The sequence below is a fragment of the Eriocheir sinensis genome, chromosome 49, assembly GCF_024679095.1.
Source record: "Eriocheir sinensis breed Jianghai 21 chromosome 49, ASM2467909v1, whole genome shotgun sequence".
NCBI classification, from domain to species: Eukaryota; Metazoa; Arthropoda; class Malacostraca; order Decapoda; family Varunidae; genus Eriocheir; species Eriocheir sinensis.
The window spans coordinates 5,501,142-5,524,516 of record NC_066557.1 but is presented as its reverse complement, the minus strand read 5'-3'; the positions used below and the strand labels follow the sequence as shown (position 1 = coordinate 5,524,516).

At 40.9% G+C, this 23,375-nt stretch overlaps 1 protein-coding gene across 1 annotated transcript in view; it reads left to right on the top strand.

Moving 5' to 3' along the window:
• The window catches only part of LOC126981744 (uncharacterized), a 457,088-nt gene that overhangs the window by 305,669 nt on the left and 128,044 nt on the right, over nucleotides 1-23,375 (top strand). Inside the window, exon 5 of the mRNA XM_050833266.1 lies at nucleotides 6,245-6,355. Coding sequence (XP_050689223.1) covers nucleotides 6,245-6,355 — 111 coding nt within the window. The remainder of the gene's footprint in view (nucleotides 1-6,244; nucleotides 6,356-23,375) is intronic.

The window sequence follows — 23,375 nt, the reverse complement described above, 5'->3', positions numbered from 1 at the left end:
AAATAGATGAGGGGAGAGACGCGACTTGGAAGGAAATGCGTAAAAATTGAAAGGTCGGGTGCAACGCTTCGTCCTTGTGAGAAATAGATTGTGAGTAAAAGATAAGTTAAGGAGACGCGACCGTGAGAAAAGACGTTGAGAAATGGGTGAAGAAAAATAGACGAGTGAGGAGACGCGATCAAGAAAGAGAAAAGATGAAAAATACTTGATCAAAGGACTGCAACTTTAAATTAATATAGAGACTTCAAATTAAAGTAACGGTCTCTTAAAGTAAAGTAGTAGTTCCAGCGGTCCCCTAAACTACAATAGCGGTCCCTTAAACTAAAGCAGCCCTGAAATTAAGTACCGCTCCCCTAAATGAAAGTAGCGATCCCTTAAACTCAAGTAACGGTCCCTTAAACTCAAGTAACGATCCCTTAAACTCAAGTAACGATCCCTTAAACTCAAGTAACGATCCCTTAAACTCAAGTAACGATCCCTTAAACTCAAGCAACGATCCGTTAAACTCAAGTAACGATCCCTTAAACTCAAGTAACGATCCCTTAAACTCAAGTAACGATCCCTTAAACTCAAGTAACGATCCCTTAAACTCAAGTAACGATCCCTTAAACTCAAGTAACGATCCCTTAAACTCAAGCAACGATCCCTTAAACTCAAGCAACGATCCCTTAAACTCAAGCAACGATCCCTTAAACTCAAGTAACGATCCCTTAAACTCAAGTAACGATCCCTTAAACTCAAGTAACGGTCCCTTAAACTCAAGTAACGATCCCTTAAACTCAAGCAACGATCCCTTAAACTCAAGCAACGATCCCTTAAACTCAAGTAACGATCCCTTAAACTCAAGCAACGATCCCTTAAACTCAAGCAACGATCCCTTAAACTCAAGCAACGATCCCTTAAACTCAAGCAACGGTCCTTTAAACTCAAGCAACGGTCCTTTAAACTCAAGTAACGGTCCCTTAAACTCAAGCAACGGTCCTTTAAACTCAAGTAACGGTCCCTTAAACTCAAGTAACGATCCCTTAAACTCAAGTAACGATCCCTTAAACTCAAGTAACGATCCCTTAAACTCAAGTAACGATCCCTTAAACTCAAGTAACGATCCCTTAAACTCAAGTAATGATCCCTTAAACTCAAGTAACGATCCCTTAAACTCAAGTAACGGTCCTTTAAACTCAAGTAACGATCCCTTAAACTCAAGTAACGATCCCTTAAACTCAAGTAACGGTCCCTTAAACTCAAGTAACGATCCCTTAAACTCAAGTAACGGTCCCTTAAACTCAAGTAACGATCCCTTAAACTCAAGTAACGATCCCTTAAACTCAAGTAACGATCCCTTAAACTCAAGTAACGATCCCTTAAACTCAAGCAACGATCCCTTAAACTCAAGTAACGGTCCCTTAAACTCAAGTAACGGTCTCTTAAACTCAAGTGACGATCCCTTAAACTCAAGTAACGGTCTCTTAAACTCAAGTGACGATCCCTTAAACTCAAGTAACGATCCCTTAAACTCAAGTAACGGTCCCTTAAACTCAAGTAACGGTCCCTTAAACTCAAGCAACGATCCCTTAAACTCAAGCAACGATCCCTTAAACTCAAGCAACGATCCCTTAAACTCAAGCAACGATCCCTTAAACTCAAGCAACGATCCCTTAAACTCAAGCAACGGTCCTTTAAACTCAAGTAACGATCCCTTAAACTCAAGTAACGATCCCTTAAACTCAAGCAACGATCCCTTAAACTCAAGTAACGATCCCTTAAACTCAAGCAACGATCCCTTAAACTCAAGCAACGGTCCCTTAAACTCAAGTAACGGTCCCTTAAACTCAAGTAACGGTCTCTTAAACTCAAGTGACGATCCCTTAAACTCAAGTAACGATCCCTTAAACTCAAGCAACGGTCCCTTAAACTCAAGTAACGGTCCCTTAAACTCAAGTAACGGTCCCTTAAACTCAAGTAACGATCCCTTAAACTCAAGTAACGATCCCTTAAACTCAAGCAACGATCCCTTAAACTCAAGTAACGGTCCCTTAAACTCAAGTAACGGTCCCTTAAACTCAAGCAACGATCCCTTAAACTCAAGCAACGGTCCGTTAAACTCAAGCAACGATCCCTTAAACTCAAGTAACGATCCCTTAAACTCAAGTAACGGTCCCTTAAACTCAAGCAACGATCCCTTAAACTCAAGTAACGGTCCCTTAAACTCAAGTAACGATCCCTTAAACTCAAGTAACGATCCCTTAAACTTAAGTAACGATCCCTTAAACTCAAGTAACGGTCCCTTAAACTCAAGCAACGATCCCTTAAACTCAAGTAACGGTCCCTTAAACTCAAGCAACGATCCCTTAAACTCAAGTAACGATCCCTTAAACTTAAGTAACGATCCCTTAAACTCAAGTAACGGTCCCTTAAACTCAAGTAACGATCCCTTAAACTCAAGTAACGGTCCCTTAAACTCAAGCAACGATCCCTTAAACTCAAGTAACGATCCCTTAAACTTAAGTAACGATCCCTTAAACTCAAGTAACGGTCCCTTAAACTCAAGTAACGATCCCTTAAACTCAAGTAACGGTCCCTTAAACTCAAGCAACGATCCCTTAAACTCAAGTAACGATCCCTTAAACTTAAGTAACGGTCCCTTAAACTCAAGTAACGATCCATAAACTCAAGTAACGATCCAACGGTCCCTTAAACTCAAGTAACGATCCCTTAAACTCAAGCAACGGTCCCTTAAACTCAAGTAACGATCCCTTAAACTCAAGTAACGATCCCTTAAACTCAAGTAACGGTCCCTTAAACTCAAGTAACGATCCCTTAAACTCAAGTAACGATCCCTTAAACTCAAGTAGCGATCCCTTAAACTCAAGTAACGGTCCCTTAAACTCAAGTAGCGATCCCTTAAACTCAAGTAACGATCCCTTAAACTCAAGTAACGGTCCCTTAAACTCAAGTAACGGTCCCTTAAACTCAAGTAACGGTCCCTTAAACTCAAGTAACGATCCCTTAAACTCAAGCAACGGTCCCTTAAACTCAAGCAACGGTCCCTTATTAAGACGCATTAGTGAGATGCTATCCGAAATGGGTGAGAAGAGACCCGGTCGTAATACAGAGATGAGTGAAGGGACGCGATCGTGAGAAAGTGATGAACAATAGGTGAGTGAGCTGGCGCGATTGTGAGAAATAAATGATGAGAAATAAATTATTGAAGAGACGCGATCGTAAAATATAGACTGTGATGGATAAATGAGTATAGAGAAGCGATCGTGAGAAACAGACGGTGAGAGAGAGATGAATTGATGATGGATTGAGATAAACTAATTGAGATAAATAAATGAGTGATGAGAAGAGATTGTTAGAGATGGATTGCCGGAAACAGATGAGTGGATAGCGTGACGGCGCCGCGTCCCGCCTGGTGCCACAAGCTGGGATTTTTCAGTCAGCGCCTAGTGGCCGACGACTACCCACGTGCTGTCCAGATGACCACCGATCAACCCGGACTTTAGATTCTCTCTCAATAAAAGAAGGTTAATGATGAGCTCCGGGGGTCAGCGTGAGCCAAGCAAGATGGCGCCACTGTAAACACTTGGCAGAAATGTAATAAAAAAGGGGGGATTAATAAGTGAGTAGGGAGATGCGATGGATAGAAAGATTTTTTTTTTTACAGCAGAGTCAGTTCAAGGGCATAAACAAGGTAACAAATAAATAAATAAGACAAATAAATGAATGAGGCAACGCGATTGAGAGAAGTAGATTGAAATGAATAGATGAGTAAATTGACGCGATGGAGAAGCAGGTGAGTAAAGAGAAAGAAGGAAGGCTCAAAGGAGGCGGACAGACGAGGAGTTTTAAAGCGATGGGGTCACAAGAAGAGGAAGAGCACACTGTTTTTATTATATATTTTGTACGACTTAATTTTAGTTTCGAAAATAAATAAAAGCAGAACTAGTTTGTTTGTCTGTTTGTTTGTTTGTTGTCTTCTTCTCCCCTCCTTCATTTTAAAACTACATAATTATATATTCGCCACTACTCCACTAACTCTTCTCCTCCACTTCCACTATCTCCTCTACTCACAGCAAAACTCCACTAGTATATATTTTCTCTCCACCTCTCCACTAATTCCTTCTCTCTACTCCCAACAAGACACCCTACACTACTATCTCCACTTATCTTTTCTTTCCTCCACCTCTCCACTTATTCCTTCCACCCCTCCTCCCAGAAAAACTCCACTAGCATACTTACTTCTCCACTTATCTTTTCCTCTACCTCTCCACTCATTCCTTTTCTTTCCTCCCAACAAGACAACTTTCACTAATCTCTCCACTTCTCTAACTCACTCCTCCACAATCACCTTTCCTCCATTTCTCCACTAACTTCACTACTTCCTCCTTCCCCTCCAGCACCAAAGCTCTCACTAATCTCTCCACCTCTCCACTTTTACCTTCTTTCATCCACTGCTCCACTAACAAGCTTCTCCCCTTTCCTATAGAACATCCATCAATCTCTCCACTTACTCATTAACAGACTTTTCTAATCCCTCCACCCCTCCAATAAAAACTCTTTTCCTCCGTCTCTCCATTAGCGAGCTCCTCCCCTTACCCAAAAACCATTACTAATCTCTCTACTCACCCACAAATCCCTTCTTTCCTCCACCTATTTCCTTCACTATACAACCTCCACTACTCTCTCCACACTTTCTTCCTCCAATCATCTATAAACGCCTTCTCTCTCTCTCCACTCCTCCACCTATCCTTCCTTCTTCCACCTCTCCACTAACCCCTTCCTTCCTCCACCCCACAGCTTACCTCTCCATTCCTCCACCTACATATTCTTTAGCAGATCTCTATCATTCCACTCTCCCTCTCCACTAAATCTACCTATCCATCCTTCCTCCACTGACAAGCTTTTCTCTCTCATCTACTCCTTCATCTACTCCTCCACTTACACCTACTTTCCTCCACTCCTCCACAAACTCTTCCACTAATTCCTCCTTTAGTTTTCCCGGCAGAGCATATACTAACCTCTCTACCCCTTCAATAACCCTTCCATTTCTACCCTGCTCCACTTAACCCTTCTTGGTCCACTTCTTCACTAGCCACTTCCTCTCTCCCCCTTCAACTAACAGGCTCGTCTCCACGCCTACAAAGCATTCATTCATCTCTCACTTCAATCATTAACAGCTTCCACTTCACCTGTAAGCCTTCTTTTTAACACTCCCGCTCTCCCCTACTAAGCCCTTTTTACTACGCCCGTACCCTTCTATACTAAGCCATTTTTACGACATTCCTTCACTCATCCACTAAGTCTCTTTTTACTAACCTCCTACCCTCCTCTACTAAGTCCGTTTTTATTACAGTCCTCCTCTCCTATACAACCTCTTTACTATGCTTCTATTCTCCTACACTACTTCATTGCTACACTCCTTCACTCATCCACTAAGTCCATTTTTACTAACCTCCTACCCTCCTCTACTAAGTCCGTTTTTATTACACTTCTCTTCTACACTCAACCTCTTTACTATGCTTCTATTCTCCTACACTACTTCATTGCTACACTCCTTCACTCATCCACTAAGTCCATTTTTACTAACCTCCTACCCTCCTCTACTAAGTCCGTTTTTATTCCACTCCTCCTCTCCTACACTAAGCCTTTTTACTATCCTCCTATTCTCCTACACTACTTCATTCCTACACTCCTTCACTCCTCTCATAACCCTCTCCTTGCTACACTCCTACACTAATCTCTTTTTTTCCTACACTACTCCACTAATTTGTTCTTTGATGCACTTCCACACATCCACATACCCGTCTTTTCCCTTCCTTCCTCCACCTGTTCACTCCTCCGCTAGCCCTTTCTTCCTTCCACTACTAAACTTCTCCATTACCCCCTCCTTCACTAACAAGCATCTCTTTCCATTCCCCCACAAGCCTCTTCATCCTTTCCTTCCTTCATCCACCTTTAACTAACCTTCTTTTCCTCAACCTTCTACTAATTTTCCCATCCTCCATTCCTTCACTAACTCTTCTTTCATCCACCCTCAACTACACTTCATTCCCTCAACCTTTTACTAATTTTTCCATACTCCATTCCTTCACTAACTCTTCTTTCCTTCACCCTTCAACTAAAACTTTCATTTGCTTTCCTACGGACTCTCTAGTGACCCTTTCTTCAATCCACCCTCCACCTACCGTTCCCCCCTTCACCGGCCCACCATTAACACGCCCTTCTCTTCTCCCCTCCGCAGAGCCACCGCGCAACCTGACCATCGTGAACGAGTCCGGGGTGCAAGTTCGACACAGGATTGGCCCGATTAATGAGGGCGCCCCGCTCACCCTCGCTTGCTACGTGACCGGCGGTGAGTGTGTGTGTGTGTGTGTGTGTGTGTGTGTGTGTGTGTGTGTGTGTGTGTGTGTGAGGGGGTTTGGGGGGTGGAAGGGTGAGGGGAGGGGGAGGGTTATGTTTGTGGGGGAAGGGTTATGTGTGTGTGTGTGTGTGTGTGTGTGTGTGTGTGTGTGTGTGTGTGTGTGTGTGTGTGTGTGTGAGTGTGTGTTTACGTAGTGTTAGTTTATCGGATTTGAGTCACGTATACAATCTACTACCCTTTAACTTGTGTGCGAATGTCTGTGTGTTCGTGTGTGTGTGTGTGTGTGTGTGTGTGTGTGTGTGTGTGTGTGTGTGTGTGTGTGTGTGTGTGTGTGTGTGTGTGTGTGTGTGTGTGTGTGTGTACGTGAAGGGGGATGAGAGAGGAAAAAAAAGATTGAGTGTGTGTAAGAGAAAAAATACCGATGATTTACGAGAGAAAAGAGTGTGTGTGAGTGTGAGGGTCGAGAGAGAGAGAGAGAGAGAGAGAGAATGGAGATAGAGGAAGAGGGTTGTTTGAGAATAGCTTGGGAGTGGTTAAGGAATGAGACTTTGAAGAGGAAAAAGAGGAGGAAGGGAGAGGGAAGTAGAGTGTGAAGGCCAGTGAGAGAGAGAGAGAGAGAGAGAGAGAGAGAGAGAGAGAGAGAGAGAGAGAGAGAGAGATACTTGAGTGCGGTGTGTGTGTGTGTGTGTGTGTGTGTGTGTGTGTGTGAGAGAAGAGATTATTCATGTGGAGATAATGAGATAAAATGTGAGTGTGTGAGAGAAAAAAAAAGTGTGTTGGAGGGTGAGGTTCTCGTGGTGGTCAAGGTCTCTCTCTCTCTCTCTCTCTCTCTCTCTCTCTCTCTCTCTCTCTCTCTCTCTCTCTCTCTCTCTCTCTCTCTCTCTCTCTCTCTCTCTCTCTCTCTCTCTCTCTCTTTTCTCCACGAGTCTTACGGAGATAAAAGGTAAAAAGGATATATGTAAATAAAGCTAAGAGAGGAGGAGGAGGAGGAGGAGGAGGAGGAGGAGGAAGAGGAGGAGGACATACTGAAGGATAACCATGATACAGAAAAAGGTAAGAAAGAGGAAAGGTAAGGAAAGGTGATAACAGGTGAAAGAGGGAGGGAGGAAGGGAGAAGGAAGAGAACGGAAGTATTGTGAAAGAGGTAAAGAAGGAAGGAAGAAAGAGAAAGGAAAGTGATAGGGAAAGACAAGGAGAAGAAAAAGGGAGAAAAGTTAGTGAAGATAAGGAGAGAGGAAGAGATACGTTATGAGACGAACGAGTAAATGAAGAAAAAGATAAATGTAAGAGATGGAAACAGGTAAAGAAAAAGGGAGATAAAAATATAAAAAATAAAAGGATAAGAAAACGAAGAGTAATGAGTAAATAGAGGAATAACTATGGCAAAAGATTAGGGATGGAAGGAAAAATGAGAGGAAAAGGAAAATAGGTCAAGAGTTGCAGAAAGGGGATGAAATAGAAACGAAGAAGTAAGGAGAAGAAAAGGAAGGAAGGCAAATAGGGAAGGTGATGTAAGGTAAAGAAAAATAGAGGGAAGAGAAAACTGGAAAAGAGAATAAGGGAAGACAAAGAAAGAACGGGAGAGAAGAAAATGTGAAGGAAAGAAGAAAAATAAGGATTAGAGTGTAAAAAAGATAGAGAGTTGAAGAAAGAGGAAAGAGAGAGAAGAGAAAAAAGGAGGGAGAAAAAAAATAAAGAGGGAGGGTGAGAAGGAGAGATAAAGGAAGACAAATAAAGAATGATAGAGAAGAAAATGGGAAGGAAGGAGGAAAAGGGAAAGAGCGAGAAGAGAAAAAGAAGGGAGAGAAAATAAAGAGGGAGGGTGAGAAGGAGAGATAAGGGAAGACAAAGAAAGAATGATAGAGAAGAAAATGGGAGGAAAGGAAGAAAAAAAGGATTAAAGAGAAAAAAGAGGATATATTGTTGAAGAAAGGGTAAAGAGAGAGAAGAGAAAATGAATGGATAGAGAAAGGAAAGAATGAGGGTGAGAATGAGAGATAAGGAAAGAAAAAGAAAGATGACAGAGAAGAAAATGGGAAGAAAAGAAGAAAAAAGGATTGAAGTGTAAAAAGGATACAGCGTTGAAGAAAGGGGAAAGTGAGAGAAGAAAGAAGAAAGGGAGAGAGAAGGGAAAGAGGGAGAATGAGAAGGAGAGATAAAAGAAGACAAAGAAAGAACGGGGAAAAAGAAAATGGGAAGAAAGGAAAAAAAAGGATTAAAAAGAGTAAAAAGTATAGAGCGTCGAAGTAAGAAAAAGATAAAAGGGAGAAGGAAGGGAGAAAGAGAGGATAGAGGAAGGGAGAGAAGGAGAGAAAGGTGAGAGGAGGAGGGAGAAAGAGGGGAGGAAAGGTTACCAGAAGGAATGTGTGGGAATTTTTCACCTCCCCCACAATCTCTCTCTCTCTCTCTCTCTCTCTCTCTCTCTCTCTCTCTCAAGCCCAAAAGAAGAGTTTGTTCTTAAAAACTTAGGAGGATATATATTTCCCTCTCACCCCAGCACGAGAGGAGCAGGAGGAGGAGGAGGAGGAGGAGGAGGATAGAAGAGGAAAAAAAGAGGATCACAAGTTTTTTGGGGAGGTCAGGTATGCTTGAAGAGGAGGAGAGGAGTACGAGGAGGAGGAGGTGTGGGAAGAGTAAAAGGAGGAGGAGGAGGAAGAAGAGGATAAAGACGAGGAGGAAGAGGAGTAGGAGGAGGAGAGCTTGAAGCGTAAATATAAGAGAAGAAGAAAATTGTGGAGAGGAATGAAAAAAAAAAAGGGAATGAAAAAGCTCTTAAAATTATTATCATTGGAAGTAGTAGTAGTAGTAGTAGTAGTAGTAGTAATAGTAGAAGTGGTAGTAGTAGTAGTAGTAGTAGTAGTAGTAGTAGTAGTAGTAGTAGTAGTAGTAGTAGTAGTAGTAGTAGTAGTAGTAGTAGTTGCTGTTGTTGATGTTGTAGTTGTGGTCTTTTGCATAATACTAAATAAAAGAAAATCTACGGACAACATCACGCACGTTTCATTATACTCTCTCTCTCTCTCTCTCTCTCTCTCTCTCTCTCTCTCTCTCTCTCTCTCTCTCTCTCTCTCTCAAGCCGCCAAAATCCCTCTTTTACTTTGGTCACAATTCCGTCTCGATGAAAAAAGGAAAAGGAAAAAAGAAAAATTAAATTCGACAATAATTTTCCGGTACAAATTTTCTCCATTTTGAAATATTTAACTCTCTCTCTCTCTCTCTCTCTCTCTCTCTCTCTCTCTCTCTCTCTCTCTCTCTCTCTCTCTCTCTCTCTCTCTCGTCTATTTTCAGATTTTAAGCAAGTTTAGTCTTCTGAGAAAACGAGAGAAAAAGAGAGAGAGAGAGAGGGAGAAAGAGATATTATCCTTTGGAGGGAAAAAAAGTTAGAGTGAAAGAGATACAAAGAAATGTTGCCAAAGTCGTAATGGTTTTATCTCTCTCTCTCTCTCTCTCTCTCTCTCTCTCTCTCTCTCTCTCTCTCTCTCTCTCTCTCTAATACAAGCTTTTCGTCAGTCTCGTTTTCTATTCAAAAGATGAAATACGTTTTACACTGAAATTATAAGACCTCCTCCTCCTCCTCCTCCTCCTCCTCCTCCTCCTCCTCCTCTTCCTCCTCCTCCTCCTCCTTTTCCTCCTCCTCCATCTCCTTCTCTATTTTCTTCTATTTATGTTTTCTTTCCTCTCCTGTTTCGTACTTTCTTTCTGTTCTTCCAAATTATACCTCTCCTCCTCCTCCTCCTCCTCTTCCTCCTCCTTTTTTGCTCCAACTCCTCCATTCATTATTTCGGCGTTATGTTTTCTTTATTTATTTTCTTCTTTTTCTTCCTCCTCCTCCTCCTCCTCCTCCTCGTCCTCCTCCTCCTTCTCCTCCTTTCTTACACCTTTTCATTCCAACTTTTACTCGCCTACTCATCTTTTTTTTCTTGTACCTCTTTCTTCCTTCTTTCTTCTTACTTTCTTCTTTCTTTGCTTATCTCCTTATTTATTTCCCACTTACATTTTTTATCTTGTGTATCTTTGTCTTCTCTCACTCCTTATGCTTTCCTTCCCTACACTTTTTATCGTTTTTTTTTATTCCTTCTTCTCTTTGTTCTTTTTTATTATCCTCTACTATCTCCCTTCCATTCCTTTTCTTTGTAATTCGTTCCATCTTTATACCATTATCATTTTTTCTCTGTTCATTCTTATTTTCCTTCCCTTTCTTCCTCCTTTTTATTTTCATCTTTTCTCATCTTACACTCTTAGTACTACCGCCACAACTACTACTACTACTACTACTACTACTACTACTACTACTTTTCTTCCTTGCTTTTTATTCCTCTCTTTACTGTCCTTACTTTCTTAAACATTATAAGTAAGCTTCGTACTTTTCCTTGCATTTCTTCCATTTCACCTTCCTTATTTCTTTTCACTTTTCTCCTTCCCTTATTCGTCATCGTTTTTCTCTTACGTCTTTCCTTTCCTTTCCGTTCTCCCTTTCTAAACTATTTTCCCCATTTCATTCATTATCTACCTTCCCCTCCTTTCTACTCCCTTTCCTTCATTTATTTAGCCCGTTTCATATTCTCTCTCCCTCCCCCCTTTGCCTCCCCTCCTCCTTTCCTTCCCCCATCTCCTTCCTCCATCCCACGTCAGATCTGGTCACCTATATAGAGAATGGACATCAAGGTGTTAGAATATGTGATGAGGAGGCTGACAAAAACGATTCAATTGCTGAGAAACTTGCCAGAATACAACGGGAGACTTAGACAGTTCATTGTGCATCCTATAGAAACGTGAAGGTGCGATGAGACTTGAGAGAAGGTCACATTTTTTGACAGTAAGGAAGGCAGCTCAAGGGCAAAAAAAAAAAGACTGCTAGACACTGCACCAATAAAATAAAATATAGTGATTGGCCAAAATAGAAGTCAATTTGGAGTGGATGAAGGGCTTTAATGAGGGTGATATTAATAGGTTCCTGGTGGTAAGAGAGCCGGGTAGGACACTGAGCAATGGGCTTTAAGTTGGATAAAGTCAGATTCAAGGGCAAACGTAGGCAGTTACATAGGTCAGTTTGGAGTGGATGAAGGGCTTTAATGAGGGTGATATTAATAGGTTCCTGGTGGTAAAAGAGCCGGGTAGGACACTTAGCAATGGGTTTAAGTTCGATAAAGTCAGATTCAAGGACACATGTAAGAACTGGTTTACTAATAGTGGTGGCACAGAGGAACAGGCTTGGCAGTCATGTCGAGAGTGCTAATACGATAGATACATTCAAGAAAAGGCTATATAAATTCATGGGCAGGGAGATTAGGTGGGGGAGCTGCCTTGTATAAGCCTACCGGCCTCCTGCAGACACCTTATGTTCTTGATTTCTTATTTTTTTCCTACTCTTTTCCTCTTTTCTCTTCCTTCCTCCTTCCCGCATCCCATTTTTCCTCGACTTCCTATTTCTTTACTCTTTCCTTTTCTGCTTTCTTACTCTTCTTTCTTCTTTTCTTCTTACTCTTCTTTCTTACTCTTTTCCACTTTCCTCTTCCTTCCTCCTTCCTTCATCCCATCTTTCCTCGACTTCCTATTTCTTTACTCTTTCCTTTTCTGCTTTCTTGCTCTTTTTCTTCTTCTCTCTTCTTTCTTCTTTTCTTCTTACTCTTCTTTCTTACTCTTTTCTACTTTCCTCTTCCTTCCTCCTTCCCTCATCCCATCTTTCCTCAACATCCTAATTCTTAACTCTTTTCCGCTTTCTCTCTTCCCTCCCTCTCTCCTTTATTCCATTTTTTCCTCTTCATTTCCTCCCTCCCCTGTTCTTTTTTTTAATTTCTTTCCTCCTTTCTTTCTTTCCCTCCCTCCTTCTTTCCTTTTTGTATCTTGCTAACTTACTTAATTTCTTACTTCTCTCCATTTTTTTCATTCTTCCACATCTTTTTTTTATCTCAGTCTTTTCCTCCATGCCAGTTATTAATCTCTCTCTCTCTCTCTCTCTCTCTCTCTCTCTCTCTCTCTCTCTCTCTCTCTCTCTCTCTCTCTCTCTCTCTCTCTCTCTCTCTCTCTCTCTCTCTCTCCACGTTTTCCATCTAATTTCTCTTGCAATTTATTTCTAGTTTAATTTCCTCAGTTATATTTACTTCTTCTTCTTCTTCTTCTTCTTCTTCTTCTTCTTCTTCTTCTTCTTCTTCTTCTTCTTCTTCTTCTTCTTCTTCTTCTCCTCCTCCTCCTCCTCCTCCTCCTCCTCCTCCTCTTCCTCCTTCTTATTCTTTTTTTTTTCTCCTTTGTTCTGATATCTTGGTTTAGAGAACACATTTTCCTCCTCCTCCTCCTCCTCCTCCTCCTCTTCCTCCTCCTTCTCCGCCTGCTTGTTCTTTTTGTTCTTTCTTCTTCTTCTTCTTCTTCTTCTTCTTCTTCTTCTTCTTCTCCTTCTTCTTAATTTTCTTCTTCTTTCTTATTATTCATTTTACTACTGCTTTTTCTTTTCTTCTTTGTTCTTCTTCTTCTTCTTCTTCTTCTTCTTCTTCTTCTTCTTCTTCTTCTTCTTCTTCTTCTTCTCCTTCTTCTTCTTAATTTTCTTCTTCTTTCTTATTATTCATTTTACTACTGCTTTTTCTTTTCTTCTTTGTTCTTCTTTTTCTTCTTCTTCTTCTTCTTCTTCTTCTTCCCTGGCCTTCTCTTCTCCTCTTTCTTCATCAATCTTAATCTGGTAGGCGCCTTTTTCCTCCTTGTTTTCGTCCTTCTCTTCGTCAATCTTCATCTCCTTTCTTCCTCTCCTCCTCCTCCTCCTCCTCCTCCTCCTCCTCCTCCTCCTATTACCTTCCTGTTGTCTTCTCTCTTCCTGTCTTCTTCTCTTCTTCTCGTCCTCTTTCTTACTGATTTCTCTCCTTTGCTTTCTTAATTCTTTTCGTCAATCTTCATTCCTCCTCCTCCTCTTTCTCCTCCTCCTCCTCTTTGTTCTCGCATATTTATTTCCAATGTCTTAATTTTCTTTCTCTATTCCTCTTTCCTCTTCTTCCTCCTTTCTTTCCTCTTTATTTCCTCTTCCCTCCTTCATATTCTCCTCCTTTTTTTTCTTTCTCCTCCAACTTTGCTAATTATTTCATCTTATTCTCCTTATCTTCATCTTCTCCTCCTCCTCCTCCTCCTCCTTCTCAGTCTTCTTAGTATATGCTTCCTTAATTTCATCATCATCATCCCTCGTTTTCTGTAAATTTATCCCCTCCTCTTCCTCCTCTTCCGTCCTCCTTCCTCTTATCATCCTCCTCCTCCTTCTCCTCTTTCCTGTTTACCTCCTCATTCTCCTCCTTCCTCCTCCTCCTCCTCGTTCCTGGTCACTGCTCCTCCTCTTCCTCCTTCTTCCTCCTTCTCTTCCTCCTCCTTCCTGGTCACTGCTCCTCCTCTTCCTCCTTCTTCTTGTATATCTCTTCAACCTTGGCCTCTTCTTCCTCCTCCTCTTCCTCCTCCTTCCTGGTCACTGCTCCTCCTCTTCCTCCTTCTTCCTCTATATCTTTTCAACCTTGGCCTCTACATCGTCATCCTCCTCTTCCTCCTCCTCATCTTCATCCTCTTAACTATATATCTCGTTGCTGCTTCCTCCTCCTCTTCTTCCTCCTTCTTTCTGTATATCTCTTCGACCTTGGACTCTTCTTCCTCCTCCTCCTTTTCCTCCTCCTCCTCATCTTCATCCTCTTAACTGTATATCTCGTTCCTGCTTCCTCCTCCTCCTCTTCCTCCTTCTTCCTGTATATCTATTCAACCTCCTCCTCCTCCTCCTCCTCCTCCTCCTCCTCCTCCTTCCTTCTCTTTCTGACCACAGTTTCTAAACATTTTAAGTCCCAAATTCTCTCCACAGTAATTTCATGTCCCATTAGAGGGGCTGAGGAGGCATCCAACCCTCTTCTCGTTTTCTTTAGCTCCCATTTTCTTCAATAAACGTCCAGCATCTTCATTTTCTCTACCACCCTTCTACCCTTTTTTTCCTTGTTTTTTCCCCTCCTCTTTATTTTTCATTAGTTTGCCATCGATTGAAGTCTTGACAACCTTTATCCCGTTTTCTTTTTTAAGCTTACATTTTCCTTACTCGTTTTATCTATCACTGTTTTATTTTATTTTTTATTTAGTTTAGGATTGAGATTGGGGTGTCATCAACCTCTTCTCTTTTTTTTTCTTTTTTAAGTTCACATTTTCTTTTATAAGGGTGTGGTCTCTCTCTCTCTCTCTCTCTCTCTCTCTCTCTCTCTCTCTCTCTCTCTCTCTCTCTCTCTCTCTCTCTCTCTCTCTCTCTCTCTCTCGCTGATAACGGGCTGAGGACCGCTTGCAATGACCAGTTTTCTCCCTCGCTGCACAAACATCCTCCTCCTCCTCCTTTCTATTCGTTTTCCTCTTCGTCTTCCTCCTCTTCCACCTCTCTTCTTCTTTCTTTCTATCCGTTTCCCTCCTCCTCCTCCTCCTCCTCCTCCTCCTCCTCCTCCTCCTCCTCCTCCTCCTCCTCTTTCTCCTCTTCCTCCTTCTTCTCCTCCTCCTCCTCCTCCTCCTCCTCCTCCTTTCTATTCGTTTTCCTCTTCGTCCTCCTCCTCTTCCACCTTCTCTTCCTCTTTCTTTCTATCCGTTTCCATCCTCCTCCTCCTCCTCCTCCTCCTTTCTATTCGTTTTCCTCTTCGTCCTCCTCCTCTTCCACCTTCTCTTCCTCTTTCTTTCTATCCGTTTCCATCCTCCTCCTCCTCCTCCTCCTCCTCCTCCTCCTCCTCCTCCTCCTCCTCCTCCTCATTTCTATTCGTTTTCCTCTTTGTCCTCCTCCTCTTCCACCTTCTCTTCCTCTTTCTTTCTATCCGTTTCCCTCCTCTTCCTCCTCCTCCTCCTCTTCCTCCTCCTCCTCTTCCTCCTCCTCCTCCTCCTCCTCTTTCTATTCGTTTTCCTCTTCGTCCTCCTCCTCTTCCTCCTCCTCTTCATCTTCCTTTTTCTTTTTATTCGTTTTCTTCCTTCCTTCCTTTCTCCTCCTCTTATTCTTCTTTTTATTCCTCCTCCTCCTCCTCCTCCTCCTCCAATTACCCCTTATCTTCCTTGTGGTACAATCTCCTTGAAATCCTACTTCGCCTCCTAGTTACATTTCTATTTCTCATCCCCCTTTTCCCCCTATTATTTCATCTCCTCCTCCTTTCATTTCCTCTTATTTCTCTCTTTACTGTAAAATTTCCATGTCCCTTTCTTCCTTAAAGGTACATGGTGTTCTCTTCTAACTATTTCCTGCCGGCACGTTGCCGGAGGGAGAGGTGGGTGGGGAGGAGCCTTCATCTACGTATTCTGTCGTGTCGTACCACACGTAGATTACTAGTAGTAGCGGTAGTAAACAGACACCCTCACCATAGACCGATAGGTCTTCTGGTGTCTGTTCTTCCTATGTATTCCTATGTATTCCTCCTCCTCCTCCTCCTCCTTCTCCTCATCCTCATCATCATCATCCCGTTATTTTATGTACATGTTATTTATGGATTATATTAACGATCTTACTTTCACTTTACCTTGCAACGCGCGGGTCAGCAAGTGTCGTGTACAGGTGTGGGTTTTTAAGCGCGCCAATGTGTCCTTACCTGGAAGACGAAAATAGGGGGTGAGAAAATTTAATGAGGGCCTTGCGTGTTCCGTATCCTTTACATCGGAGTGAGAGAGAGAGTTAGAGATAGATAGGCAGATAGATTGATAGATAGACAGGTAGATAGAGAGAAAGAGAGCAGAAAAGGTAAGAAAAATAATCCCACAAATCACAGTTCTAAAGTATGATTAATTTAGGGTGGAAATGATTCATGTCTCTTCTAATGTCCTAAAATAATAAATACTTTCCCTCTAGCGAGAAAATTTAATGAAGGGTTGACGTAACTCTCCTGCCGGCCATGTTTCGTATCTTTTGCATTGAGAGAGAGAGAGAGAGAGAGAGAGAGAGAGAGAGAGAGAGAGAGAGAGAGAGAGAGAGAGCAGAATTGTAAAAAGGGCCACAAATCAAAGCTGTAACACTGATGGTTCCTCTGAATTATATTGATTTTATTTCTATTATGCTAAAACAATAACTGGAATGAATTAGTTTTCGCTCCTTTCTCTCCTCCCCCTCCTTTTCCTCTTTTCCTCCTCCTCCTCCTCCTCCTCCTCCTCCTCCTCTTCTCTCTCTCTCTCTCTCTCTCTCTCTCTCTCTCTCTCTCTCTCTCTCTCTCTCTCTCTCTCTCTCTCTCTCTCTCTCTCTCTCTCTCTCTCTCTCTCTCTCCTTTATTCCTCTATTTTTTTCTCAGACTCTTGACCTTGAAGATATTACTTACTTAGTTATACCAAGGTGAGAATTTGTTGCACTTAAACCATTTCCACCAACACCTTCAAACAGCGGTCATTTTTCATCCTATTGTCTTTATATTTTTCTTTGTGTTTAGTTTTTACATTTTTTTGTGTGTGTCGGAAAATTGACTCGTTTCTTCCAATGTGCTGAACCTGTTAACACCTTTCCTCTTTAGACATGTTAATTAGTCATTCCAAGGTGAATTTGTGGCACTTGATTAATTTTTTTTCTAATCACTTCGAACATTATAATTAGGCACCATTTTCTTCTCTATTTTTTTTTATTTTCTCTTTTCTTTATATTACTTCTTTACATTTTTTTCTAAATATTTTTCCTTTACATTATTTTTTATCTTATTTTATTCACTTCAAACATTATTCATTTTTCCTCTCTTCTTTACATGTTCTTTTTCCTTTATATTTTTTATCCTTGTTCTATTCACTTCAAACATTATTCATATTTGCTCTCTTCTTACATGGGTTTTTTTTCATTACATTTTTTTTTTTTTTTTTACATTTTCCTTCCTACTAATGTCCTGAACAATGGCCGTTTTCCTCTAATGACCTCATACATATATTAATTCATTGCTGCACGACGTGAATTCTGTTACTCTTAATCATTTTCTCTAATCACCTCAAACAATGGCCATTATTTCCTCTAATAGCCTTCAATATATCCATGCTAGGTTATTGCAAGATATATAATTGCTTACGATAATACTTCTTCTAATCACCTACTGATGATGCCACTTATCCGCTAATAACCTCATACATATATCATCGCTTCTGCTGGATACAGATTAATTATTTATGTTCAACTCTTTTTTCCTGTAATCTCATGGATATCAATTATCTTTTAATAACTCAACGCAAAACTACGAGCTTACTACGGATTGCAAGTTTAATTTCAATGTCACTTGCTTCCTTTAATGAGCTTATACATTCATCTTTACTCTTTATTTTAATCAAGGGTATAGTGAGAAGAGAAAGAGGGTTAGTGGTGAGGTACAGGTGGGGGAAAGGAAAGGCAGTAGGAGTGTACAATTGTATAGAGTAGGTTTGTTAGTTGTTCTGGTGTAGTTATTGTTTATCGGGCACCTTATTTGCATGCCATTTCGTCATCATGAATAAAACATCAATTTTCGGCGAAGCGCATATTTAGATTCACTTTCATCAATTCAATCTAAAACAATAAACTTGAACCAAATATATCAAGTCTGTCTTACACTTCACAGTACAGCTTTTATCATAATGAGCTTTACATAATGCTTTTTTCTGCGAATCATAAAACAAATAACTCGTCTCTAATGCTGCTTTTTCCACCTCAGTATTCACAATATATCATTCAACGGTATCATTCTACTAACTTTCTCCAAACTATTCCTATTCGATAATTCCCAGCTTTCAATAATTTCATATCCCTTCTTCATTCCTTTTTATATACTTACATTTTACTCTGAGTGGTCTGGAGTAGTATTTCTTTCAACGGAAATATCGTCCCAAACTTCTGTCAAAATTGCTTTTCATACAATTCATCGCAATCTTCCATTTCTCATATTTATTTTCATTACAACTACAATGAGACTCCTTTTAACTTTGTAATAAAACCAAACTCAACTGTAACATGTTCCCTTTCATATAACTTATTTGGTTTTATATTTTTCCTTTAGTCAATCTACTTTACCTCTTTTTTTCTTATCACATCTTTTTGAAAAAATTTCAATATATTTCACCTCTTCAGTTAAAAGTCCTACCAAACACAATCCTCCCCGCTCCCGTTTTCGTCAGCTTGTCGCACAGCTCCCGCGTTTTCTTTCCTCCAGGGCTGCCTTAAGAAAATGAATATTTCCTGCCTTTTTTTTTCTCTCTTTTACCTTCTCAGAGATGAAAGAAAATTTGCATTTGATTGAAAATGTGATGGATTCTTAGGAGCAAACACTTTGGGTGGGCGGTGGTAATGGTTGTAGCTGTGGTGGTGTGTGTGTGTGTTGGGGGGGGGGGGGGGTGAGAGTAGTAGTAGTAGTAGTAGTAGTAGTAGTAGTAGTAGTGGTAGTAGAGGTAGTATAAAGTAGTAGTAGTGGTAGTGATAGAAGTGTCAGTAATAGAGACAGGAGCGGCGGAGGTGGTGGTGGTGGTGTTGACAAAAATGGCCAACCAGCAGTAATTGTTAGTGAGGTAGTGAAGGTGATGGTGATGGATGGTGGTGGTGGTGGGCGTAATAACAGTGAGGTTATTTGTGGTGATGATAGTGGTAATTGGTGGAGGTGGTGGAGGTGGTGGACGTGGTGGTGGTGATAGTGGAGATGATGGTGGTGATGGAGGAAAAAAAGAACCCATGACACTTTTAATAATGATGGTAATAATGATAATAATGATGAGGATAGCAAGGAGGAGAAGGTTATAGATGATGATGATGATAATAATAATAATAATAATAATAATAATAATAATAATAATAATAATAATAATAATAATAATAATAATAATAATAATAATAATAATAATAATGATAATAATAATAATAATAATAGCACAAAGAATAATAAACTCTCCTGTAATACCTCACAAACAATTATTTTATTTTCTAATACGTCATTACATGTATACGCTGAGAGTGTGTGTGTGTGTGTGTGTGTGTGTGTGTGTGTGTGTGTGTGTGTGTGTGTGTGTGTGTGTGTGTGTGTGTGTTTGCCTGGCTTAACGTAAACATATGCTTGTGTAGTTTTGTTTGTCTTCGATGTCTTCCTGATCTTCCGACTCTCTCTCTCTCTCTCTCTCTCTCTCTCTCTCTCTCTCTCTCTCTCTCTCTCTCTCTCTCTCTCTCTCTCTCTCTCTCTCTCTCTCACTGTCGGGGTCTCTATCTATATGGTAATCTCTCCCTTTCCATGTGTCTCTTAAGCACACTTTCTCTCTCTCTCTCTCTCTCTCTCTCTCTCTCTCTCTCTCTCTCTCTCTCTCTCTCTCTCTCTCTCTCTCTCTCTCTCTCTCTCTCTCTCTCTCTCTCTCTCTCTCTCTCTCTCTCTCTCTCGGGTCTCTCAAAATTTCCTACCTCACTCAACTCTGCCTCCTCCTCCTCCTCCTCCTCCTCCTCCTCCTCCTCCTCCTCCTCCTCCTCCTGCTCCTCTCCCTCCCCCTCCCTCTTCTTCTTCCTCCTCCTCCTCCTCATCCTCCTCGTCTTTCACTCCATTCCCTCTTCCTCATTTCCTACTTCTCTTCCTCTTTCACCAATACCACTGGCATGTCGAGAGAGAGAGAGAGAGAGAGAGAGAGAGAGAGAGAGAGAGAGGTACATTCTGTGAGTCAGTTTGTTTTGTTCCTGTGTATGTTGGTATCTCTCTCTCTCTCTCTCTCTCTCTCTCTCTCAACGGCTTCCTTTGTGGTGAACTTTTAAAATAATTCTTGTGAGGGAACTAGACAACAATTCTGAAGTGATGCTCACCACCACCATCACCACCGTCACCATCACGACCACCACCACTACCACCACCACAATCACCACCACCACCACCACCACCACTATCACCACCGTCACCATCACGACCACCCCCACTATCACCACCACCACCACCACCACTATCACCACCACCATCACCACTATCAATCACCACCACCACCACCACCACTATCAACACTATCACCACCACCACCACTATCACCACCACCACCAACACCACCACCACTACAACTATCATCATCGCCACCACCACCACCACTACAACTATCGTCATCACCACCACTATCACCGCCACCATCATCACCACCACCATCAGCAACACCAGTTCAGACACCACCACCACCATCTCTGAGCCCTTTACCAGCATCACCATCTCACTGTCCTTAAAATTTGCAGTGTACATCTGGGCCTTACCAGCATCACCATCTCACTGTCCTTAAAATTTGCAGTGTTACCATCACCACCACCACCACCACCACCACTACCACCATCACCACTACCACCATCACCGCCACTAACTCTGACCCTTCACTCCACTCTGTCACTAATACAGACAATATCACCATTATTAAACCTTTATTAACATCACCACCATCACCACCATAACACCACCACCACGATCCAAAACTCATCGTACCTCACCATCATCACCATCACCACCATCACCATATTTGCCGCCAGAGGGAGTTTTAAGATCAGCCTTCTACAATAAATATTTTCATCGACATTACAAAAGCATTCCTTCCTTCTTCCTTCCTTCCTTCCTTATTTGATTTTCCTCAATCCTTCATATTTTCCATTCCTTCCCTCCTTTATTCTTCCTTCACTTTCTTTTTTTTTATCTTTTACTTTTCTCTCTTCCTTCCCGCCCTTCTTCTTCCTTCCTTTGTTTTCCATCTCTTCCTTCACTTTTTTTCCTTCCTTCCTTCTATTATTCCTTTCCTTTCTTCATTTCGTCCAATTTTCCTTTATATTTTCTCTTATTCTTTCCCTTTCTCTTTCTCATTTATTTTCTTCATCCTTCTCTACCTTCATCATTCCTTCATATTTCTCTCTCTATTTTTCCTTTGCTCCTTCTTTTCTTCTTATATTTTTCCCTCTTTTCTTCTTTTATTCTTTCAAGTTCTTTGTTTCTTTTTATTATCTATTATTTTTATCGTATTCTTTCCTTTCTCCCTTTCTCACTTTTCCTCCCTTCTTCCTTCCCTAATTTCTTCCTTCCTAGTCCGTTTCCCTTTTTCCTTCCTTCCTCCCTAACCTTTCCTCATTTCCTTCGCTCTTTCATATTTTTTTGTTCTCTTCCTTCTCATCCTTCTCCTTCTCTCCTCTTCCCTCCCCTTCCTTCTCATCCTAATATAACATTCCTTCCCTTATTCTTTCTCTTCCTTTCTTCCTTCATTCTTTTTATTTTTCATTTCTGTTTTTTCCCTTCCTTTCTTTTTTATCTTTTTTTTTCATCTTTCTCTTTCATATCTCTTGTTACTTCCTCATCCCCTTACTTATTTTCTTTCTTTCCTTCCTTCTTTTACTTTACTTTCCTTCCTTATTTTCTTCTGTTTTCCTTTCTCTTCTATCCTTCTTACAATATTTTCTTCCTTTATCTTTCCCTTCTTTCCTATCTCATTCTTTCACTTAGTTTCCTTCACTCCCTTCTTTCCCTCCTTCCTTCTGTTCTTCTTTCCTTTCTTTCTTTTCTACAACTTAATTCCTTTTCTTCCTTTCTTCCTTTGTTTTTTTCCTTCCTACAACCTCACTCATTACCTCACTTTCCTCTTTTCTTTCTACTTACATTCACTGCTTCATTTCTCTCTTTATTCTTTTTTTCTTTCTTCTTTCCTATTTCTTTATTCCTGTTCCTTACTCCTCTCTTTTTTCCCTCGATCCCCAGGCAAGAAAAGGCAAAAACAGTCTCTCTCTCTCTCTCTCTCTCTCTCTCTCTCTCTCTCTCTCTCTCTCTCTCTCTCTCTCTCTCTCTCTCTCTCTCTCTCTCTCTCTCTCTCTCTCTCTCTCTCTCTCTCTCTCTCTCTCTCTCTCTCCTTGTTTTTAGGTCTGAGGATTTCTCTCACATTTTCTCTCTCGACGGGGAGAGAAAAATAAAAAGAAATATAAAAATAAGGAAAGCACGACATTGATGTGAGAGAGAGAGAGAGAGAGAGAGAGAGAGAGAGAGAGAGAGATAGAGAGAGAGGAGAGAAAAATAACGATGGAGAGAAATGGAAAGATAGAGGAAGAGAGGGAGAATGGAAATACCGAGAGAGAGAGAGAGAGAGAGAGAGAGAGAGAGAGAGAGAGAGAGAGAGAGAGAGAGAGAGAGAGAGAGAGAGAGAGAGAGAGAGAGAGAGAGAGAGAGAGAGAGAGAGAGAAAGCAGTTAACCAGCAGGCAGAGGGACACACACACACACACACACACACACACACAGACGCAGACCAAAATAATAAAAAGACACGGAGACAAAGGAAGAAAGATAAACTTGAAAAAATGAAAAAAGAAACGGAATCATTAGAAAAGACGGTAAAAAAAAATAGTAAGTAGAATGAAAAAATAAAAATGAAATGCTAAAACAAAAAAGAAGAAAAATGAAGGAAAAAATAAAAACGGGCAAAAAAATGACAAAAAAAACAGGACACGTACAATTAAAACACATAATTAAAACAAAACCTTCTTTCCTTTGTCCTCACCAACCCACGCACACGAACACACACACACACACACACACACACACACACACACACACACACACACACACACACACACACACACACACACCTAATTAAAACACCAGGCACACTAATTACACCGCATTCTTACCTGCGTCTCAAAAACAATTACTCAGGTTAAGCCCTCAAAGGAAATGATGATGATGATGATGATGGCAATAATGATGACATAAATAATTATAATGGAAGAAGATTTAGTAGCAGTGGAAATGTAGCATTATTAAGAGTAATAGTGGTAGTAGTAATAGTAGTAGTGGTAGTAATAGTGGTAGTAGTAGTAGTAGTGGTAGCAATAATGATAATAACAATAATAATAATAATAAAAGTAATATTAATTAGTATAACCACGATGAAAATAAAAGAAATGCTCTCTCTCTCACTCTCACTCTCTCTCTCTCTCTCTCTCTCTCTCTCTCTCTCTCTCTCTCTCTCTCTCTCGTTAAAACCCGGGAAAAGAATCACGGAGGAAAAAAACAAAAGAAATACAGAAAGAACGTGAGGGAGGGAGTGAATTAGAGCGAGGAAAAAATAAAACACTTGCACACACACACACACACACAC